The sequence below is a fragment of the Budorcas taxicolor genome, chromosome 7, assembly GCF_023091745.1.
Source record: "Budorcas taxicolor isolate Tak-1 chromosome 7, Takin1.1, whole genome shotgun sequence".
Classification (NCBI taxonomy): domain Eukaryota; kingdom Metazoa; phylum Chordata; class Mammalia; order Artiodactyla; family Bovidae; genus Budorcas; species Budorcas taxicolor.
This window is the reverse complement of record NC_068916.1, coordinates 7,991,048-8,011,878: the sequence shown is the minus strand read 5'-3', so window position 1 is coordinate 8,011,878 and position 20,831 is coordinate 7,991,048. Positions and strand designations below refer to the sequence as shown.

Sequence of the window (20,831 nt, the reverse complement as noted above, 5' to 3'; positions counted from 1 at the left end):
GTCGGTTCCTTCTGAGGGCCACGGGCAGAGGATCCGCTGCAGGCATCTCTCCTGGGCATCTTCTCCCTGTATCTTCACAGCATCTTCCTTCTCTGTGCCCTAATGTCCTCCTTTTCCCAGGATGCCAGTCATACTGGATGAGTACCCACCCTAAAGTCCGCGTTTTAACATGACTACCTCTACAAAGGCCTTGTCTGCAAATACAATCACATTCTGGAGTCTTGGGGCTGGATCTGTAGCTCCCCTTCACGGATTTGTATCTTGAAGCCTTAACCCCCCGTGGCTGCGGTGGAGGGTGGGGGGTGGGGGGGCAAGCCGGTGCTTTGGGAGATTATTATTAGGTTTATTAGATGAGACCAAGAGAGTGGAGCTTCCCTGGTAGCTCAGCTGGTAAAGAATCCGCCTGCAATGCAGGACACCCCGGTTCAATTCCTGGGTCAGGAAGAATACCCACTCCAGTATTCTTGCCTGGAGATTTCCATGGACTGACACACACACGCAAGAGAGTGGAGTCCCTGGAATCTGTTAGACTGCTTATAAGGGAGACCACAGTGGTCTCTCTCTTTCTCTCTCCTTCTCTCCCCTCAACCCATCCCACCTCTCTTCCTGGTCATACACCAAGAAAAGGCCACACGAAGACACAGAGAGAAGATGACTGAATACAAGTCAGGAAGAGACCCCTCATTACAAACTGAACTGAAAAAAAAAAAACCAAGACTGAATCAACCAGAATACCGACCTTGGACTTTTCAGTCTCTAGAACCATCGGAAATGAATGTCTTCCAGGACACAGAAGCAGCCTGAATGTCCACTTACAGAGGAATGGGTAAAGGACATGGGGTACACATATACAGTGGAATATCACTCAGCCTTCAAAAGGAACATTTGCAGACACGTGGATATACCTAGAGACTGTCACACAAAGCGGGGTTAAGTCAGAAAGACGAAAGCAAATACTGTGTGCTAATACATGTATGTGGAGTCTAGAAAAATGGTGCAGATGAACCTATTTGCAAAGCAGAAACAGAGACACAGTGTAGAGAAGAAATGAATGGACACCAAGGGGAAAATGGGGGGATGAACTGGGAGGCTGGGATTGACGTATACACACTATTATGTAGAAAACATAACAATGAGAACCTACTGTATAGCACAGGGAACTCTACCCAATGCTCTGGGGACCTAAATGGGGAGGAAATTCAAAAAAGAGGGGATACATGTACATGTGGGCTTCCCAGGTGGCGCTCGTGGTAAAGAACCGGCCTGCCAATGCAGGAGACGTGGGCTCGATCCCTGAGTCACGAAGATCCCCTGGAGGAGGGCATGGCAACCCACTCCAGTATTCTTGCCTGGAGAATCCCATGGACAGAGGAGCCTGGGCCTACAGTCCATGGGGTCGCAAAGAGTCAGACACGACTGAAGCTACTCAGCATGCGTGCATATGTATCTGTATGGCTGATTCACTCGCTGTTCAGTAGAAACTAACCCAGCACTGTAAGGCAACTACACTCTGCTGCTGCTGCTAAGTCGCTTCAGTCGTGTCCGACTCTGTGCGACCCCATAGACGGCAGCCCACCAGGCTCCCCCGTCCCTGGGATTCTCCAGGCAAGAACACTGGAGTGGGTTGCCATTTCCTTCTCCAATCCATGAAAGTGAAGGGTGAAAGTGAAGTCACTCAGTCCTATCCGACTCTTAGCGACCATAAAGGTCTGTTGTTTAAGCTCCTGGTCTGCGGTATTTTGTGACAGCAGCCTGAGCTGACTTAGGGGTTGGGGTTTCGGGCAACCCAATTCAACCTCTTAACACATGACAAGTGAGGGGCCCTCGGGACATGGAGGGTCTTAGGTCACAGCAAACTCTAAACACAGCAGTTACAAATCTGCATTGTGAAGCGGAAAAATCTGAGAAGCGCCACAAATCATAATGCATCATCAGAGGTTTTAGAATTGGCACAGATGTGAGGAATGGTGGAATCGCTAGCCTGGCGGCTGAGATCTGTCTATCCTGGGAGCTCCCGCTGCAGGGGACATGCCACTCCCACTTGGGACAGCCTCACAGAAGTGACAACAACCCTGGAATTCCTTGGGACATCTAAGTCCTGCTGGGTCCAGTACTAACTGTCCCCAAAGGTTCTAGACCTTTCTCCCCCGAAGCATTCACAAGTTAATTTTTTTTTTTTTTAATTTTTCGGCTGCACTGCATGGCATATGGGATCTTAGTTCCCAACCAAGGATCAAACCCAAGGCCCTGCACCAGGAGCACGGAGTCTTTACCTACAGGACCGCCAGGGAAGTCCCATCCAACATTTTGTACCAGGCTTCCCAAAGCCAGCCCACAGGCCACTGTCCAGGATAACGACTGAGCCTCCAGTGATTCTCCAGATGGGGGCTGGGGGCTATGGACAGTCCTGGGAAGGCTCAAACTCAGGGGCACACGCATGCCCCTCATGACTACCACCAGAATCTCTCATGCATCTGCTTAGGTCACAAGAAGTGGTAAGGTCACAAGAACTGTGACCATTGGAAAGCATGAAAATGTCCCATTAATGAACAGAAGGAGGACAGCAAGGAAGAAATAGAAGCTGAAGACGGCCAGCCTGGCTGGCAAGGGGAAACTGCTCGCTTGCTCCTCCAGCCGAGCATCTCCCGGGCCCCTGCACTTACCTCCGAGGCTGGGTCCACTTCCAAGAGCGCGGCCACCACGTAGGCTGTCAGTGGGACTGTGCCGTGGATCCCACCCTGTAAGAGGATTTGTGGGTCTCACCCCAACCCGAGGGGACAGCCTCCCAACCCCATCGGCTGCAGACAAACCCGGGGAGCAAGCGGAACAAGGCCAGGGCTCCCGGAGGAGACTGAGAGGCTGCTGACCTGAATGTCCTTGTTCAGAATCCTGCCCACTGCCGGGAAGGAGCCGTCTGCCTGCTGCTGCTGGACAATCCAGTCCTTGGCGGCTTCCAGCTCCAGAGGGTCGATGAAGATGAAGCTGCGAGCTTGGGCGAAGGACTTTAGGACAAAGGCCGTGAGCCTGAAACAGGACGGAGTACAGGCTGAGAGAGCCACAGGCTGGGCTGTCCCAAAACAAAGTCACCTCCCATGTGCCCACTGAGGGACTGTGGTACACTCCCCACATCACCCAAGACTCTGCTTCCTTCTCTGTAAGACACCAGGGCCCAGTCTGCCCTGTTGTGAGCACTTGATGGGCGCCCAGCAGGGCCTGATGATACAGCCTATCTTCCCTGTTAACTCCCTCCCACCTGGGAAGCACCTTTTTCTGAGCCTGTCAAGTCCCCCCGCCCCCACCACCACCACGTGTGAAAGACCTTCCTTGTTGCTCCTCCATAACTATTCCCCAAGAGATCCCCAGTTTTGCTGAGAGATCCCAGGGAAAAACCAGTAATCAGGTACCCTGGACACTCGGGCTTCTCTGTAGCCCTAGTCAGCCACAGCCATGAGCATTCTAGTCCCCAGGGCTGCAAATGGCTTTGGAATGGGCACATGAGGTGATGCCCGGAGCAGCTGCAGCCATTTTGCTACCACAAGGAGAGCAGCCGCTGCGCTGAGGAGGTCCACAGGAACCAAGGGGAAGAACCAGGGGCCCAAGTGCACTGTCAGGCTGCCAGGCTGGCCAGTCCTGGAGACTCCTCAGCTCTGCGATGTGAACTGATGTTCAGAATTCCTTTTTCAGTCATTTTTATGCTGTTTGCAGCTGAAAACATCCCACAAACGCGTTCAGTCACTCAGTTACCCAGGTCCTGAACGCAGAGTGCTCCTACTTCTTTTCTTTACAGGATGAGGTCTTACTTGTTGTCCTCTCAGTATTCACTGAGAAGTCTTCTCAATGCTCAACCCAGGGGTGTCTTCTCAGAGGAAGCCTCCCAGCACTTCCACTAGCACTTGGCACCTCCACTCTTGGATGAGCTGGCTGCTTCTAGACTCCCAGGCCCTCCCTCTGTGTTTACCCTTATCTCTGCAGCCTGTCCCTTGTTTGCCCCACCCCCCAGCCCAACTGTTGCTGCTGCTGCTGCTGCTAAATCGCTTCAGTTGTGTCCGACTCTGTGCGACCCCATAGGCGGCAGCCCACCAGGCTCCCCCGTCCCTGGGATTCTCCAGGCAAGAACACTGGAGTGGGGTGCCATTTCCTTCTCCAATGCATGAAAGTGAAAAGTGAAAGTGAAGACGCTCAGTCGTGTCTGACTCTTAGCAACCCCATGGACTGCAGCCTACCAGGCTCCTCCACCCATGGGATGTTCCAGGCAAGAGTACTGGAGTGCGGTGCCATTGCCTTCTCCCCAACTGTTGCTAGTGCACCCTGAATGGGAGATGACGGGGCTGGGGGATGAATGAATGAAAAAAAATGAACTCAGAAGAACCACCGGATGGAAACCAGGAAGCCAAGAGGGACACACAGCAGAACGGTCAGCAAGGGAAATGCCCCAACTCAAGATGGAAGAGGAGCCCATCCTCTTCAAAATCGAGTGGTTCCCCTACTTCACACCCATCAGGATGGCCGCTATCAAACAAAAACAAAACAACAGAAGACAGCAAGCACTGGTGAGGATGCAGGGAAACTGGAACCCTTGCGCACTGCTGGTGGGGATGGAAAATGGTACAGCCACTGTGGGAAACAGTATGGTGATTCCTAAAATATAAAGGAACATAGAATTATCATGTTGTTGTTGTCAAGTCACCATGTGATGTTAGCTTCTTTTGCGACCCTATGGAGTGTAGCCCACCAGACTCCTCCTCTAGGCAAGGATACTGGAGTGGGTTGCCATTTCCTTCCTGACCCAGTGATCAAACTGGTGTCTCCTGCAATGGTAAGTAATTTCTTTACCACTGAGCCACCAGAGAAGCCCCAGAATTATGTGATCCGGCAATTCCACTTCTGGGTATACATCCCAAAGAAATGAAAGCAGGGTCCCCAAGAGATATCTGCACACCCATGCTCCTAGCAGTATTATTCCCAACAGCCAAACTATAAAAGCAACCCTGTGTCCACTGACAGATAAATGAAAAAGAAAATGTGGTACTGAGGTTGGACGCAGATGGGCCCCTGCGCTGAGCAGCTGCAGTCGGTCAAAATGAGTACATTGGAGCTTGTTTTCCCCTGACATTTCAAGGAAAAGAGTCAATGGTAGGAGCTGAGCCCTGCTGGAGTAAAAAGATAAGACGATCACATCTCTCATTCTTGAGGTCAGGAAGTCCTCCCTAGCTGCACACGCATGAAACAGCTCCTAGGGGGTCATAAAGGGAGGAGGCACTAACCCATAACCTCTGCTCCGTCAGGCTTCCAGAGACCCCCTCACTGGAATCCACTGTGGTTAAAAGACTCATGTGCACATCGGGAAGGGCCCTGGGTCAGGACAGATGTGGCAAGTGAAGCATGACTGGCCAGAGGGAAAAAAAACCCGGAAAACTACCCCCATGTAGGTGACTTAAATCACTTCTCTGGCACACTTCCCATCAAGGAGGATGCCCGCATCCTTCTCTGGGTGTGTATTTCTGCTTTGGTTCTGCTCTAAATAAATTGCTTCTTTGTTCTCTTTGCACATACTGTGGCTCCAATAAACTATGCCTGCTTCACAAACTCTCTTTGTGGAATTCTTTCTCCAAAGAAGATGAGGACTGAGGTCCTCTCACCTGCCAACATCAGTATATCCATACAATAGAATATTATTCAGCCTTGAAAAGGAAAGAAATTCTGAAAAATGCTAAAATATGGATGAACATTGAAGACATGATGCTGAGTGGGATAAGCCAATCACAAAAAGGCAGGTACTGTATGATTTCATTTATATGAGGCACTTAGAGTGGCCAGAATCAGAGGCAGAAAGTAGGATGGGGCTTCCAGGGTCTGGGGGGAGGCGAGAATGAGGGGTTAGCATTTAATAGGTATCAGTTCCAGAGAAGGCAATGGCACCCCACTCCAGTACTTTTGCCTGGAACATCCCATGGACAGAGAAGCCTGGTAGGCTGCAGTCCATGGGGTCGCTAAGAGTCGGACATGACTGAGCGACTTCACTTTCACTTTTCACTTTCATGCATTGGAGAAGGAAATGGCAGCCAGTGTTCTTGCCTGGAGAATCCCAGGGACGGGGGAGCCAGGTGGGCTGCCGTCTATGGGTTCACACATAGTCAGACACGACTGAAGTGACTTAGCAGCAGCAGCAGGTATCAGTTCAGTTACTCAGTTGAGTCTGACTCTTTGTGACCCCATAGACTGCAGCACGCCACCCTTGCCTGTCCATCACCAACTCCCGGAGCTTGCTCAAAACTCATGTCCATCAAGTCGGTGATGCCATTCAACCATCTCATCCTCTGTCGTCCCCTTCTCCTCCTGCCTTCAATGTTCCTCAGCATCAGGGCCTTTTCCAGTGAGTCAGTTCTTCGCATCAGGTGGCCAAAGTATTGGAGCTTCAGCTTCAGCATTAGTCCTTCCAATGAATATTCAGGACTGATCTCCTTTAGGATGGACTGGCTGGATCTCCTTGCAGTCCAAGGGACTCTCAAGAGTCTTCTCCAACACCACAGTTCAAAAGCATCAATTCTTTGGTGCTCAGCTTTCTTTATGGTCCAACCCTCACATCCATACATGACTACTGGAAAACCATAGCCTTGACTAGATGGACCTTTATCAGCAAAGTAATGTCTCTGTTTTTTAATGTCCTGTGTAGGTTGGTCATAGCTTTTCTTTCAAGGAGCAAGTGTCTTTTAACTTCATGGATGCAGTCACCATCTGCAGTGATTTTGGAGCCCAAGAAAATAAAGTCTGTCACTGTTTTCATTGTATCCCCATCTATTTGCTATGAAGTGATGGGACTGGATGCCATGATTGTAGTTTTTTGAATGTTGAGTTTTAATAGGTATAGAGTTTCAGATTTACAAGGTGAAATGAGTTATGAGGATGGATGGTGGTGATGGCTGCACAATATGAATGTATTTAATACCACTGAACTGCACACTTAAAATGGTTAAAATGGTAAATTTTATGTTATGTATATTTTAACACAATAAAAAAAAAGAAAAAGAAAATCAAGTGCCTTCAAGCTCTGTTTCTGCAAATTGTCAAAATCTGAAATATTAACCTTAAAATGTACTCCAAACCTACGAATCAGCTTGTCTTGGTCACTTTCTTTCCCAGATACCCCAAATCCACCCTCTTCCTTACACTCCCATGGCCCCTGTGTCAGCCTGGCACCTCATTGCTCCACCGCCCCCACCAGCCCGACCCCGTCCCATCACATGCTCCGTACACAGCAGCCAGAGGGAAATTTCAAACACTGCAGGATCCAGACGGAACTTAGTTGCCTCTGCACTGGAAACTGTGAAATTCCCACATTCTGCTACACTGTTCTCCTTACTTTTCCATCTTAAATCACCAACAGGGATAAACAAACTGTGCTACATGCACACAGTTGAATATTATTCAGTAATAAAAAGAAACGCGCTATCAAGCCAGGATAAGACATGGAGGAAGTTCAAGTGCATATTCCTAAGTGAAAGAAGCAATCGGAAAAAGGCTGCATGCTCTATGATTCCAACTCTGTGACATTCTGGAAAAGGCAAAACTACGGAACTAGTGAAAGGACCAGTGGTGACCAGGGGCTGGGGTAGGGAGGGGTGACTACGCAGAGCCCACGGGATTTTTAGGGCAGAAAATTATTCGGCATGATGCCTTAATGGTGGGTAGGTGACAGTGTACATTTGTCCAAACCCATAAACTATGCGACACAAAGGATGAACCCTAATGTAAACAACAGGCCTCAGTTAACAATAATGTAGCAATGCTGGTCCATCAATTATAACAAATGCACGTCATTAATGCAAGATGTTAATACTGGGGGAAACTGCATCTAAGGAAGATAGAAAGTTTGAGAACTCATTCTATCTACTAAAATTTTTCTATGAATCTAGAACTGTTCTAACAAATCAAGTTTGTTCATTCAATATGCACACAGCCCAGCATGACTCCGGTTACAGCCATGCTTTGCACCAAGCCCTCTTGCTCCCTCTGGAATAACACCCAAACTCCTCTCTTGCTCATTCTGGCCCTGGCACCCTCTCCTCCCTTGTGGCAGGGATCTCATCCTTGCCTGTGCTGCCAGCCACACTGGCCCCCTTCTCGGGCTCAAACTTGTCAGGGCTGCCTCAGGGCCTTTGCACAGGCTGTTCACACCGCCTGGAATCCTCTCCCCTTGGATTTTCATACAGCTGTCCCCCATCTCCTTTGGAAAACCTTTCCTGACCACCCCATATAACTGTGTACCTCATCATACCCTATCCCCTCAACAAGTTTTATTTGCTTTATAGATATGAGAAATTATATACTTGACGTAGTAGCTTTAAAATATATCCACAAATGCCTTGCTTCTTCTCCTTTCAAGCAGTGGGACAGTATAGGCTGTACCTAGTGACTGGACTCGTGGGGGTGACAGTATGACTCAGGAAACCAGATGATAAAAGCATGGGGAGCCCTCCTTACTTTCTCTCTTTGATTTTTATTCCAGGGGAAGTCAGCTGCCATGCTGTAAGGACATGCAAGCCGCCCTATGGAAGGGTCTTCAGTGAGAAACCCAGGCCCCCTGTCACCTGCCATGGGGGAGGACCGACTGGGAAACAAATGCTCCAGCCCTAGTCAAGCCTTTCGATGACGGCAGCCCCAGCCAACACCATGACTGCAACCTTGGGAGGGTCGCAAGCCAGCAATGCCAGCTAATCCACGCCGGAATTCCTGACCCACAAAACTGAGACAATGAATATTTGTTGTTTTAAATGGCTATGTTTTGGAGGTAACTTGTTACACAGCAGTAGCTAACTATTACATCTCATGAAGGGTCTCTCTCTCTCTCTCTCAGAGGCAAGGACCATGCCTTTCTTGCTCCCTTGGAACTAGAACAATAGCCTGGCAAATATTAAACCCTTGGATGAACAAATGAATAAATGAATGAATGTACATTGGATGCACAGGAACCTCTATAACAGACCCTGAGTTTAAAGGGAGTTGGACTGGATCCCGGACTTCCCACTCAAGTATTTAGGTAGTGCTGGTTTAGTTGCTAAGTCGTGTCCAACTCATGCAACCCCATGGATTGTAGCCCGCCAGGCTCCTCTATGCATGAGACACTCCAGGCAAGAATACTGGAGTGGGTTGCTATTTCCTTCTCCAGAGGATCTTCCCAACCCAGGAATCAAACCCAGGTCTCCTGAATTGCAGGCAGATCCTCTACTGACTGAGCTTTGAGGGAAGCCCTAAGTATTTAGGGAGTGGTGCTAACAAGGCATCCATCCCAGTGGGTACCTGGCACCGTGATGAGCATCCTTACACCCTTATCCCGTTGCCTCCTAGATCCTGGTCTTGAGAGGGATGTGTGGTGAGGAAACAGAAAAGTTGAGCATCTGGTCTAAGGTCACACAGTTCACACAAGACTGAGACTGGGTTTGCTCAGCTCCAGGGTGGATGTCCCGTGTATTGCTGTTGCCCACGTCCTGTGCATCCAGCAACTTTGATCTATGAGGAGGTTTTACAAGGCCAAGGAGGAGAGGCAAACTGCTGGGTGTCACGTTTCCATGACCACAGCAGAATTCATCTTCTCTTGTTCAGTGTATGTGAGAACTGTGGGAAGGCGTACACAGATCACAGCTCACTATTTCTGACTGGTGGAGGCCTCTTGGAACTGTCAGGACTTGGCCAGCTTTCAGAGAGTGACTCAATGACTTTAGCCATCCCTGAGAGTGGGTGGGGGCCTCTGCTTGCTAGAGCATGATTGTGGCCTTGCCTCAAGGACTGTCAGCAAGGCAGGGTCCTGGGACAGAAATGGGACAGACTTCTGGGGACTGGGGAGCTGAGCAGGTCACCAAGGCTGGGCCCCTCTGGAGCCAAGTGAGTGATTCTGCACTGCAGTGTGGGCTCAGCCAGCTGTGCCCCTGTGCCCCTGGCCCTGAGCACTGCTGCAAGGACCAGACACTTTCCATGCCCACAGGTGCTGCAGGTGCCATCTAGGTGTGGCACTGAGAAGGAGGCCCCACTAGAAACAGGAAGTTGGGGGCACCCTACTTCCTCAGTAAGCCCCAAAGTGGATGAGGCAAATCCCTGATGATGCCAAGAACTCCTAGGGAATAAGACACAGGTGCACGCAGGTCCTCCCTGCCCTAGCTGACCCTGAAAGCCAGAGGAAGCCACCGACAAGGGAAACCTGACCCCAGAATGCTCCTCCTGAACTCTCCAACACAGCCTCAAGGCAGTGGTCTGGCCTCTCCCAGTCCATCCCCTCCTGCTCAGGGTAATCCCATTCCTGGGTCCAGTGGCCTCTGAGGAGGCTCAGAGAACCCAGGACTCATCCACAAAGGGCCAGAGAGCAGGGGTTCAGTTCCTGGGCACTGTGGCAGCAACAGCAGAAGCAGTAACAGTAGCAGCCACTGCGTCCAGCTCCACCACACGCAGGCCAGGCAGAAACCCCCGCCCACCCCCACCCCCCCCCCCCCGCCATCCCAACAAACCTCTAACCCCCAGGCGCTAGGACCATGGCTGTCTCCACTTTCCACACAGGCTCCTCATCACCCAGAAGTGAAAGTGAAGTGAAAGTCGCTCAGCCGTGTCTGACTCTTTGCGACCCCGTGGACTGTAGAGTCCGTGGAATTCTCCAGGCCAGAATACTGGAGCAGGTAGCCACTCCCTTCTGCAGGGGATCTTCCCAACCCAGGGATCAAACCCAGGCAGAGTCTTTACCAGATGAGCCACAAGGGAAGCCCACCACCCTGGGGACAGAGAAATGGAATATCTCCTGCCACATCGGTAAACAAGGATGCCACAGTCATCAGCCACTGCAGCCCTCCCAGTGTGAGCTGGTGAGCCCTGAGGGAACTCAGGAAGGAGAAGAACAGCGGCCTTCTAGCAGCCATCAGACTGTAGCCACTCCCTACGGTGAGCCCCGAGGAAAGAAAGCTCAGGAGGTGCCAACACAGGATGCTGGCACTGGCCCCAGATAGCTGCAGTGCATGTGAAAGAAACTGTCTCAGTGAGCCCAGATTCTTGTATCTTCCCACACAGAAAAGCAGTAAATTCCTCAACTTGGGTTATTTGGTTTTCTTTAATTAATAATAATCTTTTGATGTTCACACATCTGCCCTTTGTTATAAAACTTCTATATAACCTGGCTCCTCCCCTTGCCTCCACGGAGCAGTTCTCTCAGGGTTACTTGAGATGTCTCCCGGGCCTGAAGTCCTAAAAGTTTCTGCCAAATAAAACATAACTCTCAACCTTTAGGTTGCATGTACTTTGTCAGTCAACAGGATCAAGCCCCTGGGGTCCTGGCTATGCTGTGCTGGACATGAGGCTGTGGCTTCACGTGGGGGAACCTCGGTAGCCGTGCCTGGGGAATGATGACTCACCACATACTCCCCGACTCGTCCCGCTCTCCAAAAGCACTATAGGAGCCGTCCTGGTGCCTGTAGGTCAACTGCCTCTGGTAGCCTGTGGGGCAAGAGGGGACAGCACCCTGGTGAATGGCTGGCTGGCCAACAATCTACCCCGGGACCCCCAAAACAATACCACACCCACACGGGGGGGGTCCCTGAAACTGCCCCATGCCCACATCTGAGGTCCTTGAAACTGTCTCACAACACAGCTAGGGTTCTTGAAACTGCCCCACACCTACAGCTGGGGTCCTTGAAACTATCCCGCATGCACAGCTGGAGGGATTGAAACCTCTAGTTTATTTCTCTTTTGTTTCCTGATATCACCCCTTTATGACTCCTGGTAACACACTGGCCTTCAGTCATGCCTGGTGGGGTGGGACGGTGAAATGCATTCTCTCCAGGCAGGGCCCTTTGCCACACACCCTCACCCACCCCGGGACCTGAAGAGGTTGTTGCTGTATCCACTGGAGCCAGAGCTTGGTTTGCTCAGATCAGCGGGGGATTGAGGAGGACAAGAAGGAGGGAAGTCAGGGGGGCTGGGGCCTCCAAAGCAGGGCCAGGCAGTTGGGCTTACTGTGAGGGCAGCAGGGGGCATGAGAGGAGGGGGTGAGGGGGCAGAGGTAGTGGGTGGATTGTCGGGTCTGGAGAGGAAGCAGACACTGGGGAGCTGGGACAGTCTAGGCGACCAAGACATGGGCTGGGACCGGGGGGTGGGGGGCGGGTGGCGACGGGCAGGGAGGGGCTCTGCAATATAGTCAGAGCTACCTTAACTGAACAAGATATGAAGAAAAAAAGAATGCAGAGGGCGCTAAACGCAGCAGCCTGACCAGCAGGACACACCGATCTACGTCCATGGAGCCCGGGGAAGAGGGAGCAGGAGCTCAGACCACCCCCCCCATCACGTCCACCTGGAACCTCAGAACGTGACCTTATGGGGAATGAGGGTCTTTACAGATGGAATTACACTTCTGAATCGGGCTGCGCCCTGAACCAAATGACTGGTGTCCTCAGAGAAGAGAGGAAAATGACTCAGACTCGGAAGGGCTTGTGACGATGGAGGCAGAGGGTGACGTGTGAGCGGACGAAGAGCAGCTGGCATCACCAGAATCCCGCCAGGACAGTGTCCTGGGATAGCAGCTCCCTCAGAGCCTCCTGACAGAGTCAACATTGTTGACACCTTGATTTCAGTCCGCCAGCCTCCTGAATCATGAGGGGACTGAGACGTGGACTATTTCCTGCCGTATCAGTAACAAGGATGCCGCGGTCACCAGCCACTGCAGCCCTCTAATATGAGCTGGTGAGCCCTGAGAGCACTCAGGGAGGACGACACCTGCCATCTAGATCGAGTCCACCGGCAGACTGCCACCGCTCCCTGCAGTGAGCCCCAAGGGAGCTCGGGATGTGCAAAACAGGATACTGGCCCCAAAGAGTTGAGGTGCACATAAAAGGAATGATTTCCGTGAGCCCAAACTCTTGCATCCTCCCATACAGAGAAAAGCGCTAAATTCCTTACCTTGGAACGTCTGGTTTACTTTAACAATAATCTTTTGATGTTCAGACTACCCGCCCTTTGTTGTAAAACTTCTATGTAACCTGGCGCCTCCCTTCTAGGAGCTGCTCTCTCAGGATTACTGGAGATGCTGTCTCCGGGGCCTGAAGTCCTAAAAATTCCCACCAAGTAAAACATAACTCTCAACTTTAAGGTTGTGAATATTTTTCAAGTGGACAGAATAAAGTCCTACGGATCTACCCTACTCAGTTTGCAGTACTTTGTTATGGCAGCCCAAGGGAACCAACACCAGAGGTGTGTCGGAAAACCAGGGGGTGGGGGAAGATTTGGGGCTTGTTGAGTCTGAAAAGCTGTTGGGTAGAGGGGAGGTCCAGGCTGCCGCTCACCCCTATAGGTCATCACACTCTGGATGGCAGTCAAGGACCTGAGTCTGGATGGGTTCACTGAGGTGTGTGCCTGGCCTTGGGAGGCCAGGGCTCACCCACATCCTAGACTTTCACAACCTGCCAACTTGAGCCCTGCCCCTCCCCCTCCACCACGGACCAAGCAGACTTAAGGTTCCAGGCAGTCTGTGGTCAGCCTTCACAAAGCCAGACCTCTAGCCCATGGCAACCTCTGACTTCTCTTTCCATCTGAGAGTTGCACGTTCATCTTATTTTTTGGCTGTGCCCCATACAGCATGTGGGCTCTTAGTTCCCCAACCAGGGATTGAACCCATGCCCCTGCAGTGGAAGTGCACAATCTTAGCTACTGGACCAGCAGGGAAGCCCCTCGGAGAGCTATACATTTTTCATCGTAAGTTTTTCCTTTCTCATCCATGAGGACGGATGGTTCTAGATCATCGGGACTGCCTTTGGAACATAATAACAGGGAACCACAACAGGCCAGGAGACAGGGACTCCAGATTTGTCTTAGGAATTGAGATTTTCACATGCCTCTGTTTCCCCGTCTCACAGGGGCCAGTATCATCTGAGCCAGGCATTCTTGAGTCGTTTTCGGTAAATTTCCGTGATTGTGACAGTGGTTTCTCGTCTCTCTCTGGCTTGCTCTAGTGCCCTGCCTGCGCCTTGTGCCCCAGTCCAGAGGAGCCTGGGGTCTGAGAAGCCCCCACAACTTGCCCCTGTGAGGTCTTGGGTGCGTTTTCACTCCCAGGAGGCTCACTTTGCTCATCTGGGACACGAGGACCATTAGCGCAGGGGCTGCAAGGAGGGAAACTCAAGGCAGCGTGGATGGAGCTGCACATGCCTGGCATGAGGCAGATGCCAGCTTCAGAGCTAGGTTCAGCCTCTCCATGCCTTCCTTTCACTTTGGCTCCAGTGTAAGGCCAGAAGCAGAGCCCAGGAGGCCCCAGAATTTTGGTATCAACTGACTTAACTCCCTTGTTACCTGGGAAGGAGACAAAGGCACTGAGAAAAGCAGGTCCTACCCAGGGACACAGAATGGGAATCTCTTACAGAGCTGGGATGCCATCTCCAGCCTTCCCTCTTCCCCCTCCTTGCGAGGCTTAGATGTGCAGAGGGTAATTCAGGGCCCTCAGAGGTCCTGTACCCAACCCCCAAACAGGACTGTTCCTTGCCCTAAGGACTTGATTCATGGCAATGGAAGATGTCCAGTGCTGTGTTATTTATCTATGAAGATGTTCAGTGTTGTGTTATTTATCTGTGAAGATGATCAGTGCTGTGTTATTCATTTCTAAAGAAGTACAATGGTGTTTGTTTATTTCTGAAGTTCAGTACTGGTGGTTTACTTCTGAAGATGTTCAATGTTATTTAGGGGGGACAAAACTGGAAATAAAATAAATAAATAAAACTGGAAATAAGAGGAGAGTTCAGTATGTTGTGTTTCATTAATGCATGTGATGAAAACACAATGTAGCCTCTGAGGAGATTACAAACTGAACCCATCCTAAGACCCAACGGTTTCACCCCACAGAAATTTGGATGAGTTTTCACCAAGTATGCAAAGAGGACAATTACCGACAGTACCATTCTAAAAGCCCTGAGTTGCAAATTGCTCCAAAGCCCATCTGCAGACATGCCGACTGCTGTCTCCACATAGTAATGGAGGTGAATGGACAACAGCTCCCCAAAGCCCAGTGGATGAATCTTATGCACACAGGACAGGGTTGAGGGGAGGCATGCCACAGGATGCTGTGTTATGAGACACCAAGAACGGCAAAGCTAACCTGTGCTCCTGGAGGGCAGAGGAGAGCCAGCATGATGGGAAGCTTATAGGGGTTTATTTTTTCCCCCAAATGTTTTTATAATGCTATTATATTGCTCTGGTTGTTCAGGAAAATTTACATTTTGGGAAGATGCTCTTCCTCTCCCCATGGCTGATTACCAGCAATCAGATCGGTTTCCCAACAGGTGCAGACGCCAGGCTCCGACTGACAGGGGCCAGATCAGGTCACCCAGATTGGCCTCTTTCAACGTCTTTGCCTTCTTCCCCATCCTCTGCACGTGGCACGTGGGCTGCGCCCAGTGTGGCCGAGGCTACTGCGCCCAAGTACCTTGCACTAGGTGGTCAGTGGTCTCCCTCTCCACCTCAGGGCTGAGCTGCCGGGTTTTCTGGAGATACTTCAAGACAAAGACATTAGGTGCAAAATGAATCATATTCTGCTCTCCGCAGCCGAAGGGAAGCCGGAGGAGGTTGCTGAGATGGTTCAGAGTTGGCCCCATGACGTCTCCTGGTGAGAAGGAAGAGGACGAATGGGCTGAGGCCTGGCCTCATTCAATGCCCTGGCATTGTCCTAGGGACGACTTTCCTCAGAGGGAGCCCACCCCTGGCCTAACACCAGCCTCCCATTATCTGACTGCCAGGGCTGCCCTCTGAGACTGGGAGGCAGCCTTGCCCATCCAGCCTGCTTGATCTCTTGGCCTTGGTGGACACTTGCTGGCCTTATCTTACATGCTTCCCTCCCTTCTTTGGTTGTAACTCAGGTGTTCTTTCTTCCTTTTCATTATGCTCTTATTAGTAAACGCTTTTTCCTTTCTAGATTTTTAAATAGATTTTTAAATAGGTGCAGTTGAGACTATACATTTTCCTCTTAGCACAAATTTGGCTGCATCCCACAAACGTTAAGATGTCAATCCAGTCATTTGACTCCATTCCACATATTTCTTCTGACTTCCAATATGAAATGTGGTTTTCTCTTTAACCACGAGTATTGGGGTTTTTCATAAAGCTTTCTTATATGTGTGGTATTGTTGGTGTGCTTTTGAAAGTTCTTTTCTCCTGTTATTTCTGACTTACTGTGCTCTCATCCCTCAGTACCCTGTCCCCTCTCCCTGGCCTTTATGCCCCCAAATACTGCTGATACACTTCCTGGACCCCCTGCTGACTGCGCCTCCCTCCCTCTGCCCACTGAGGCTGCTGCTGCTCCTGCGGCCTCCTCCTGTGGCGGGGCCTGGCTGGCTACTTTCTCGCCGCCTTTTTCTGGGTTTTCCAGTTCTTTGCTACACTGCCATCCTGCTGCGCTGAAGCCACTGGCTGGCACACAGTTACCTGCCTGCATCTCCTCTCCATCCCTGCCCGTCTGTCTTCTCCCCTATGCCCATCACCTCCAGCTGGGCCATCATCCCCAGGGCCACATCTGAGTTGATTTCATGCTTCAGAAATCATAAACTCCAGCATCCTCTGACCCGGTGACAACCGCCAAGCTGCCCCAGGCCCCAGGGCTTCCGTCCTCTGATGTCACAGAGACCCAAGACCCCTCCTTCGTGTCTGTCTGCCTCTTCCTGGCCTTTCACGCCCTCCCCACCCTCCAATTTCCAGCACTAGATGGGTCACATAGTCCCCACTTTCCACTCCTGTGCCTGGGCCACAGGGGACAATTCAGTGCTCAAGGAGTCCCTGGCCACAGCCTCTCACCCCTGCTCAGTAAGCGCTCTAAGCATTTGAAATGGTCCCGCCCCTCTCACCTGGACCCCCAGAGCCCCCACCCACCACCCCATACCTGGCTAACTTCACCTGCCCTTTCAGCCTGCTTGTATATCACCCCAGACACACTGCCCTCATGAAGGTCACCACACACCCCTCGGGGTCACCCCACAGAGGGCAAGGACCTGCCTCTTCCGCCAGACTTGAGCGCCCAAAGGGCAGGCTTGGGGTCACCTCTGAGTCTGGCCCCAGCACCCAACACAGAGAAGACACTGGAAGTTGCTTGCCAGTCAGGCGAGTGGGTGTGTGGCTAAAGGCCCCAAAGGCACATGCCCCCCGCAAAACCCAGAATGAGAATGAACCGGAGGTGACACTTGCCCCCATCCTCCCCAAGCCAGGCTGCAGGGCAGACACACCTATGATGGAGGCGGCGGCGCGCTCAGACCCGGGGATGGCGCTGTGTGGGACCCCCAGGGTGAAGGCTTCGCTGTAGCTCTCATCTGCTTCCACCTTCCTCCAGATGCGGAACTCGCCCACAGAACCCCAGCCAGTGGAGAAACCGATGAACTGGACCTCTGGCGGTTTGGGGAGGGTCCAGGCCATGATGACGGATTCATTGGATGGCTCTGGACCATGGCCAACCTGGAAGAAGAGGCCAAGGCTGCTGGGTGCTGGCAAGAAGCAGGCAGCTGGGTTCAGACATGGTCAGAGGCCTTGGCCACATTCACGGGGTGGGGTGGGATTCTCAAGGCATCAGCAATGAGAGAAACTAGAAACCACACTGTTCGCTGAACACCCAACAGAGACACAAGTGGGGCATCTGCAGGTTCCAAAGTCACTAGGCTCCCCAGAACCTTTGCATATGTAGCTCCCTCTGCTTGAAACAGCCTCTGCTTCAGTTTGCCTGGCGAACTCCTATTCATACTTCAAAACACCACCTGGCTATACCCCTCCTCTAGGAAGCTGTTCACACCTACTTCTTTTCTCTCCTTTGCTTGGTCCAGAAAGTGTCCCGAGTCCTCATCTTACCTGCTCATACCCACTCCCTTTCTCCCTGGCCTCCCAGATCCCTGGGCACCTTCTCTGCCACAGCTCTCACTAGTGTTTTTGGAAGCAACGCCAGGCAGACTGTAAGCAATTTGAGGGCTGCCTCGAGTTTTCCCCCTCTCTTCCCGCCTTGCCATCACATCACATGGATCAGGAAGCCACAAGTGCCAGAGGACCAGGTGGTTCCCATGCCCGCCCCAGGCAAACCCAGTCATGCCTGGATGAGCCCGCTGTGCCAGCTGATCCAGAATGTTCTGAATTCATCCCAGGAGAGGATCTTGGCCGTGGGTGTGCTGGCCACCGGCTCACCCATCTTGCTGGTGGAAATCCAGGATCTGGTGTTCTGGTCCCCTCCCAGAACAATCTCGATCATGCCCGCTGTGTCCTGGGGCCCTGGGGACAAGGCCACGCGGGCATCGTTGTGGGCTCGCACGGCCACGTCAAAACGGGTGAGGCGCAGTGGCCGCTGCACGTACTGGAACTCGTACTTGTTGGGCGTGGAGATGTGGACTCTCTCTGGACAGAGGGAAGGAGATGGGGTGTTGAGGGGGCACCGGAAGCATCCTTCCTCCCCCTGCCCCTGCCCAGAGCTGAGCATCGGGACCTCAGGGGACCGGTCCCAGTGTGGCTCCCCACGAAGCTGCAGGAAGCACGGTGGAGTGGAGCGGGTGTGATGACCTCTTTGTCAATAGAGCACAGAAGATGAAACACTCACAGAGATAAATCCTACGGAAGATGGGCAAGACCCGTACGCTGGGAACGGCAAAATGCTGCTGAAACTAAATGCGAATCAGCGGAGAGCTAGACTGTGATTGTGGGTCGGAAAATAACATTATGAAGACGTTAATTACCCCCAAGCTGACCTACAGAGTCGATGCAATCCCAATCAAAATCCCAGCAGGGTCTTTTGAAGAAATTGCAAAGCTGATTTCAAAATTTATGTGGAAACTCACAGGATCCAAAAGAGTCAAAACAACTTTGATAAACAAGAAGGACTCACACCATCTGACACTGAGACTTACTCTAAAGCTATGGCAATCACAAGCGGGTTGCATCGGTGTCATTGCAGACAAATGCTCCGTGGAACAGAGGAGGGAGTCCAGAAACGGACCCATACATGTATAAACAACTGATTTTCAACAAAGCTGCAAAAGCAATTCAACAGCAAAAGTCCTCAACAAATGATGTTAGAACAATGAACTCTCCAGAGGAAGAAAAAGGAACTCTGATCCATACCTTGCATGGGCTCCAAGAGTTATCTTGAAATGGATTAAAATCTAAAAACTATAAAACTTTGGGAAGAAACTGTAGGATTGGGCAAAGATGTCTTAGCTACAATAAGAAAAAATAATCCATAAAAGGAAAAAGTGATAAGCATCATTAAAATGAAAACCTTCTGCTCTTTAAAAGACACTATTAAGATAATGAAAAGATACAGATGGGGAGAAATATTTTTGCAAAGCATTCATCTGATAAAGGACTTGTACCCAGAATACATTTTTAAATACTCTCAAAAACCAAATACAAATAAACAATTCAACTTTTAAAAAGCTAAAAGATCAGACCAGACACTTCACCCCCGCAAAAAATACTGATAGCAAATAAGCATATGAAAAGGTGCTTAATATCATGAGTCATGATGGAAATGCAAATTAAAACCATAGTGAGAGACCACTAATACCTATTAGAATGACTAAAATTAAACAGACCATACTAAGTGTTGTTAAGAATGGGCAGAACTGGCTTATCCAGTGCCTGTGGGAATGCAAACTAGTACTGTCATTTTGGGAAATGGTTTGACAGCTTCTTAAAAAGTTAAAAAACATACTTACTCTATGCGTTAGCTATTCCACTCCTAGGTATCGACTCAAGAGAAAGGAAAACACATTACCCATACAAAGACTTGGGCACAAATTTTCATAGTAGCTCATGTGAAATAGTCCCAAACAGGAAATCACTCAAATATCCTTCAACAGGTGAGTAGATAAAAAAGTGTTATGCATATATCCAGGGGAATCCTGCTGAGACTTAAAATGACTGAATTACTGATACACACAACATGGTCAAATCTCAAAATTCTTTTGTTGAGTAAAGGAAGCCAGACAAAAAGGAGAACATTTTGTATGATTCCACTTACATAAGATTCTAAAAAGTACAAAGTAATCTACAGAGACAGAAAGCAGACCAGTGGTTCTCTAGAGACAAGAGTGGAGAGGAGAGGAATTTCAAAGGGACATGACTTTAGGGTTAATAAAAATCTTCATTACCTTAATTGTGATGATGGCTTCAGAGATGTTTCTCAACATTGATCAAACTACACTTAAAATACATCCAATTTATTATATGTCAATTATACCTCAATAAACATGTTAAAAATGTTCCTGATCTTACTTTGAATACAAATCTATTCAGCTTAGTGTGGATTATAATATAAAAAATACAAACAATGTGCAAATGTCCAGTAATGTTTCAAAATGTTCCGTAATGATCAAATTATGGGGCAGTCATTTAATAGGCCATAATGAAGCTGTTTTGAAGTGCTGTTTATAAAGACTTTATAAACAATACATTAACAGGGAAAAGTGCTGAGGATGTATTAAGTGAAAAAGGCAAGACATAAAACCATACACCTCATGAGTCACAACGATGCTAAACAATAATCACCCCTAGGAAAGTGAATACAACAAATGTCTTTGTATGTGAACTAGAGGAGACAGTTTTTGTATTTCTATTTTTATAAATTTTCTCTAGCACATAGGTATTGCTTTTTCCTTTCCCAATTTTAAAAATGGTGATAAAACACACATAATGCAAAATCTGCCATCTTAAACCATTTTTAAGTGTATACGTCAGTGGCATTAAATACATTCACATTGTTTAAACATCACCAGCATCCACCCCAAGAACTCTACTCATCTTGTAAAACTAAAGCTCTGTATCCATTAAACAATAAATTTTTAAAAACCACCACCAACAAC

General features: G+C 49.9%; 1 protein-coding gene across 1 annotated transcript in view; it reads right to left on the bottom strand.

Moving 5' to 3' along the window:
* CPAMD8 (C3 and PZP like alpha-2-macroglobulin domain containing 8) overlaps window positions 1-20,831 on the bottom strand; it is a 98,770-nt gene that overhangs the window by 14,653 nt on the left and 63,286 nt on the right. Inside the window, exons 24-29 of the mRNA XM_052643814.1 lie at window positions 18,071-18,369; window positions 17,223-17,448; window positions 15,437-15,613; window positions 11,388-11,469; window positions 2,868-3,024; window positions 2,664-2,738 (exon numbers count right to left, since the gene is read on the bottom strand). Coding sequence (XP_052499774.1) covers window positions 2,664-2,738; window positions 2,868-3,024; window positions 11,388-11,469; window positions 15,437-15,613; window positions 17,223-17,448; window positions 18,071-18,369 — 1,016 coding nt within the window. The remainder of the gene's footprint in view (window positions 1-2,663; window positions 2,739-2,867; window positions 3,025-11,387; window positions 11,470-15,436; window positions 15,614-17,222; window positions 17,449-18,070; window positions 18,370-20,831) is intronic.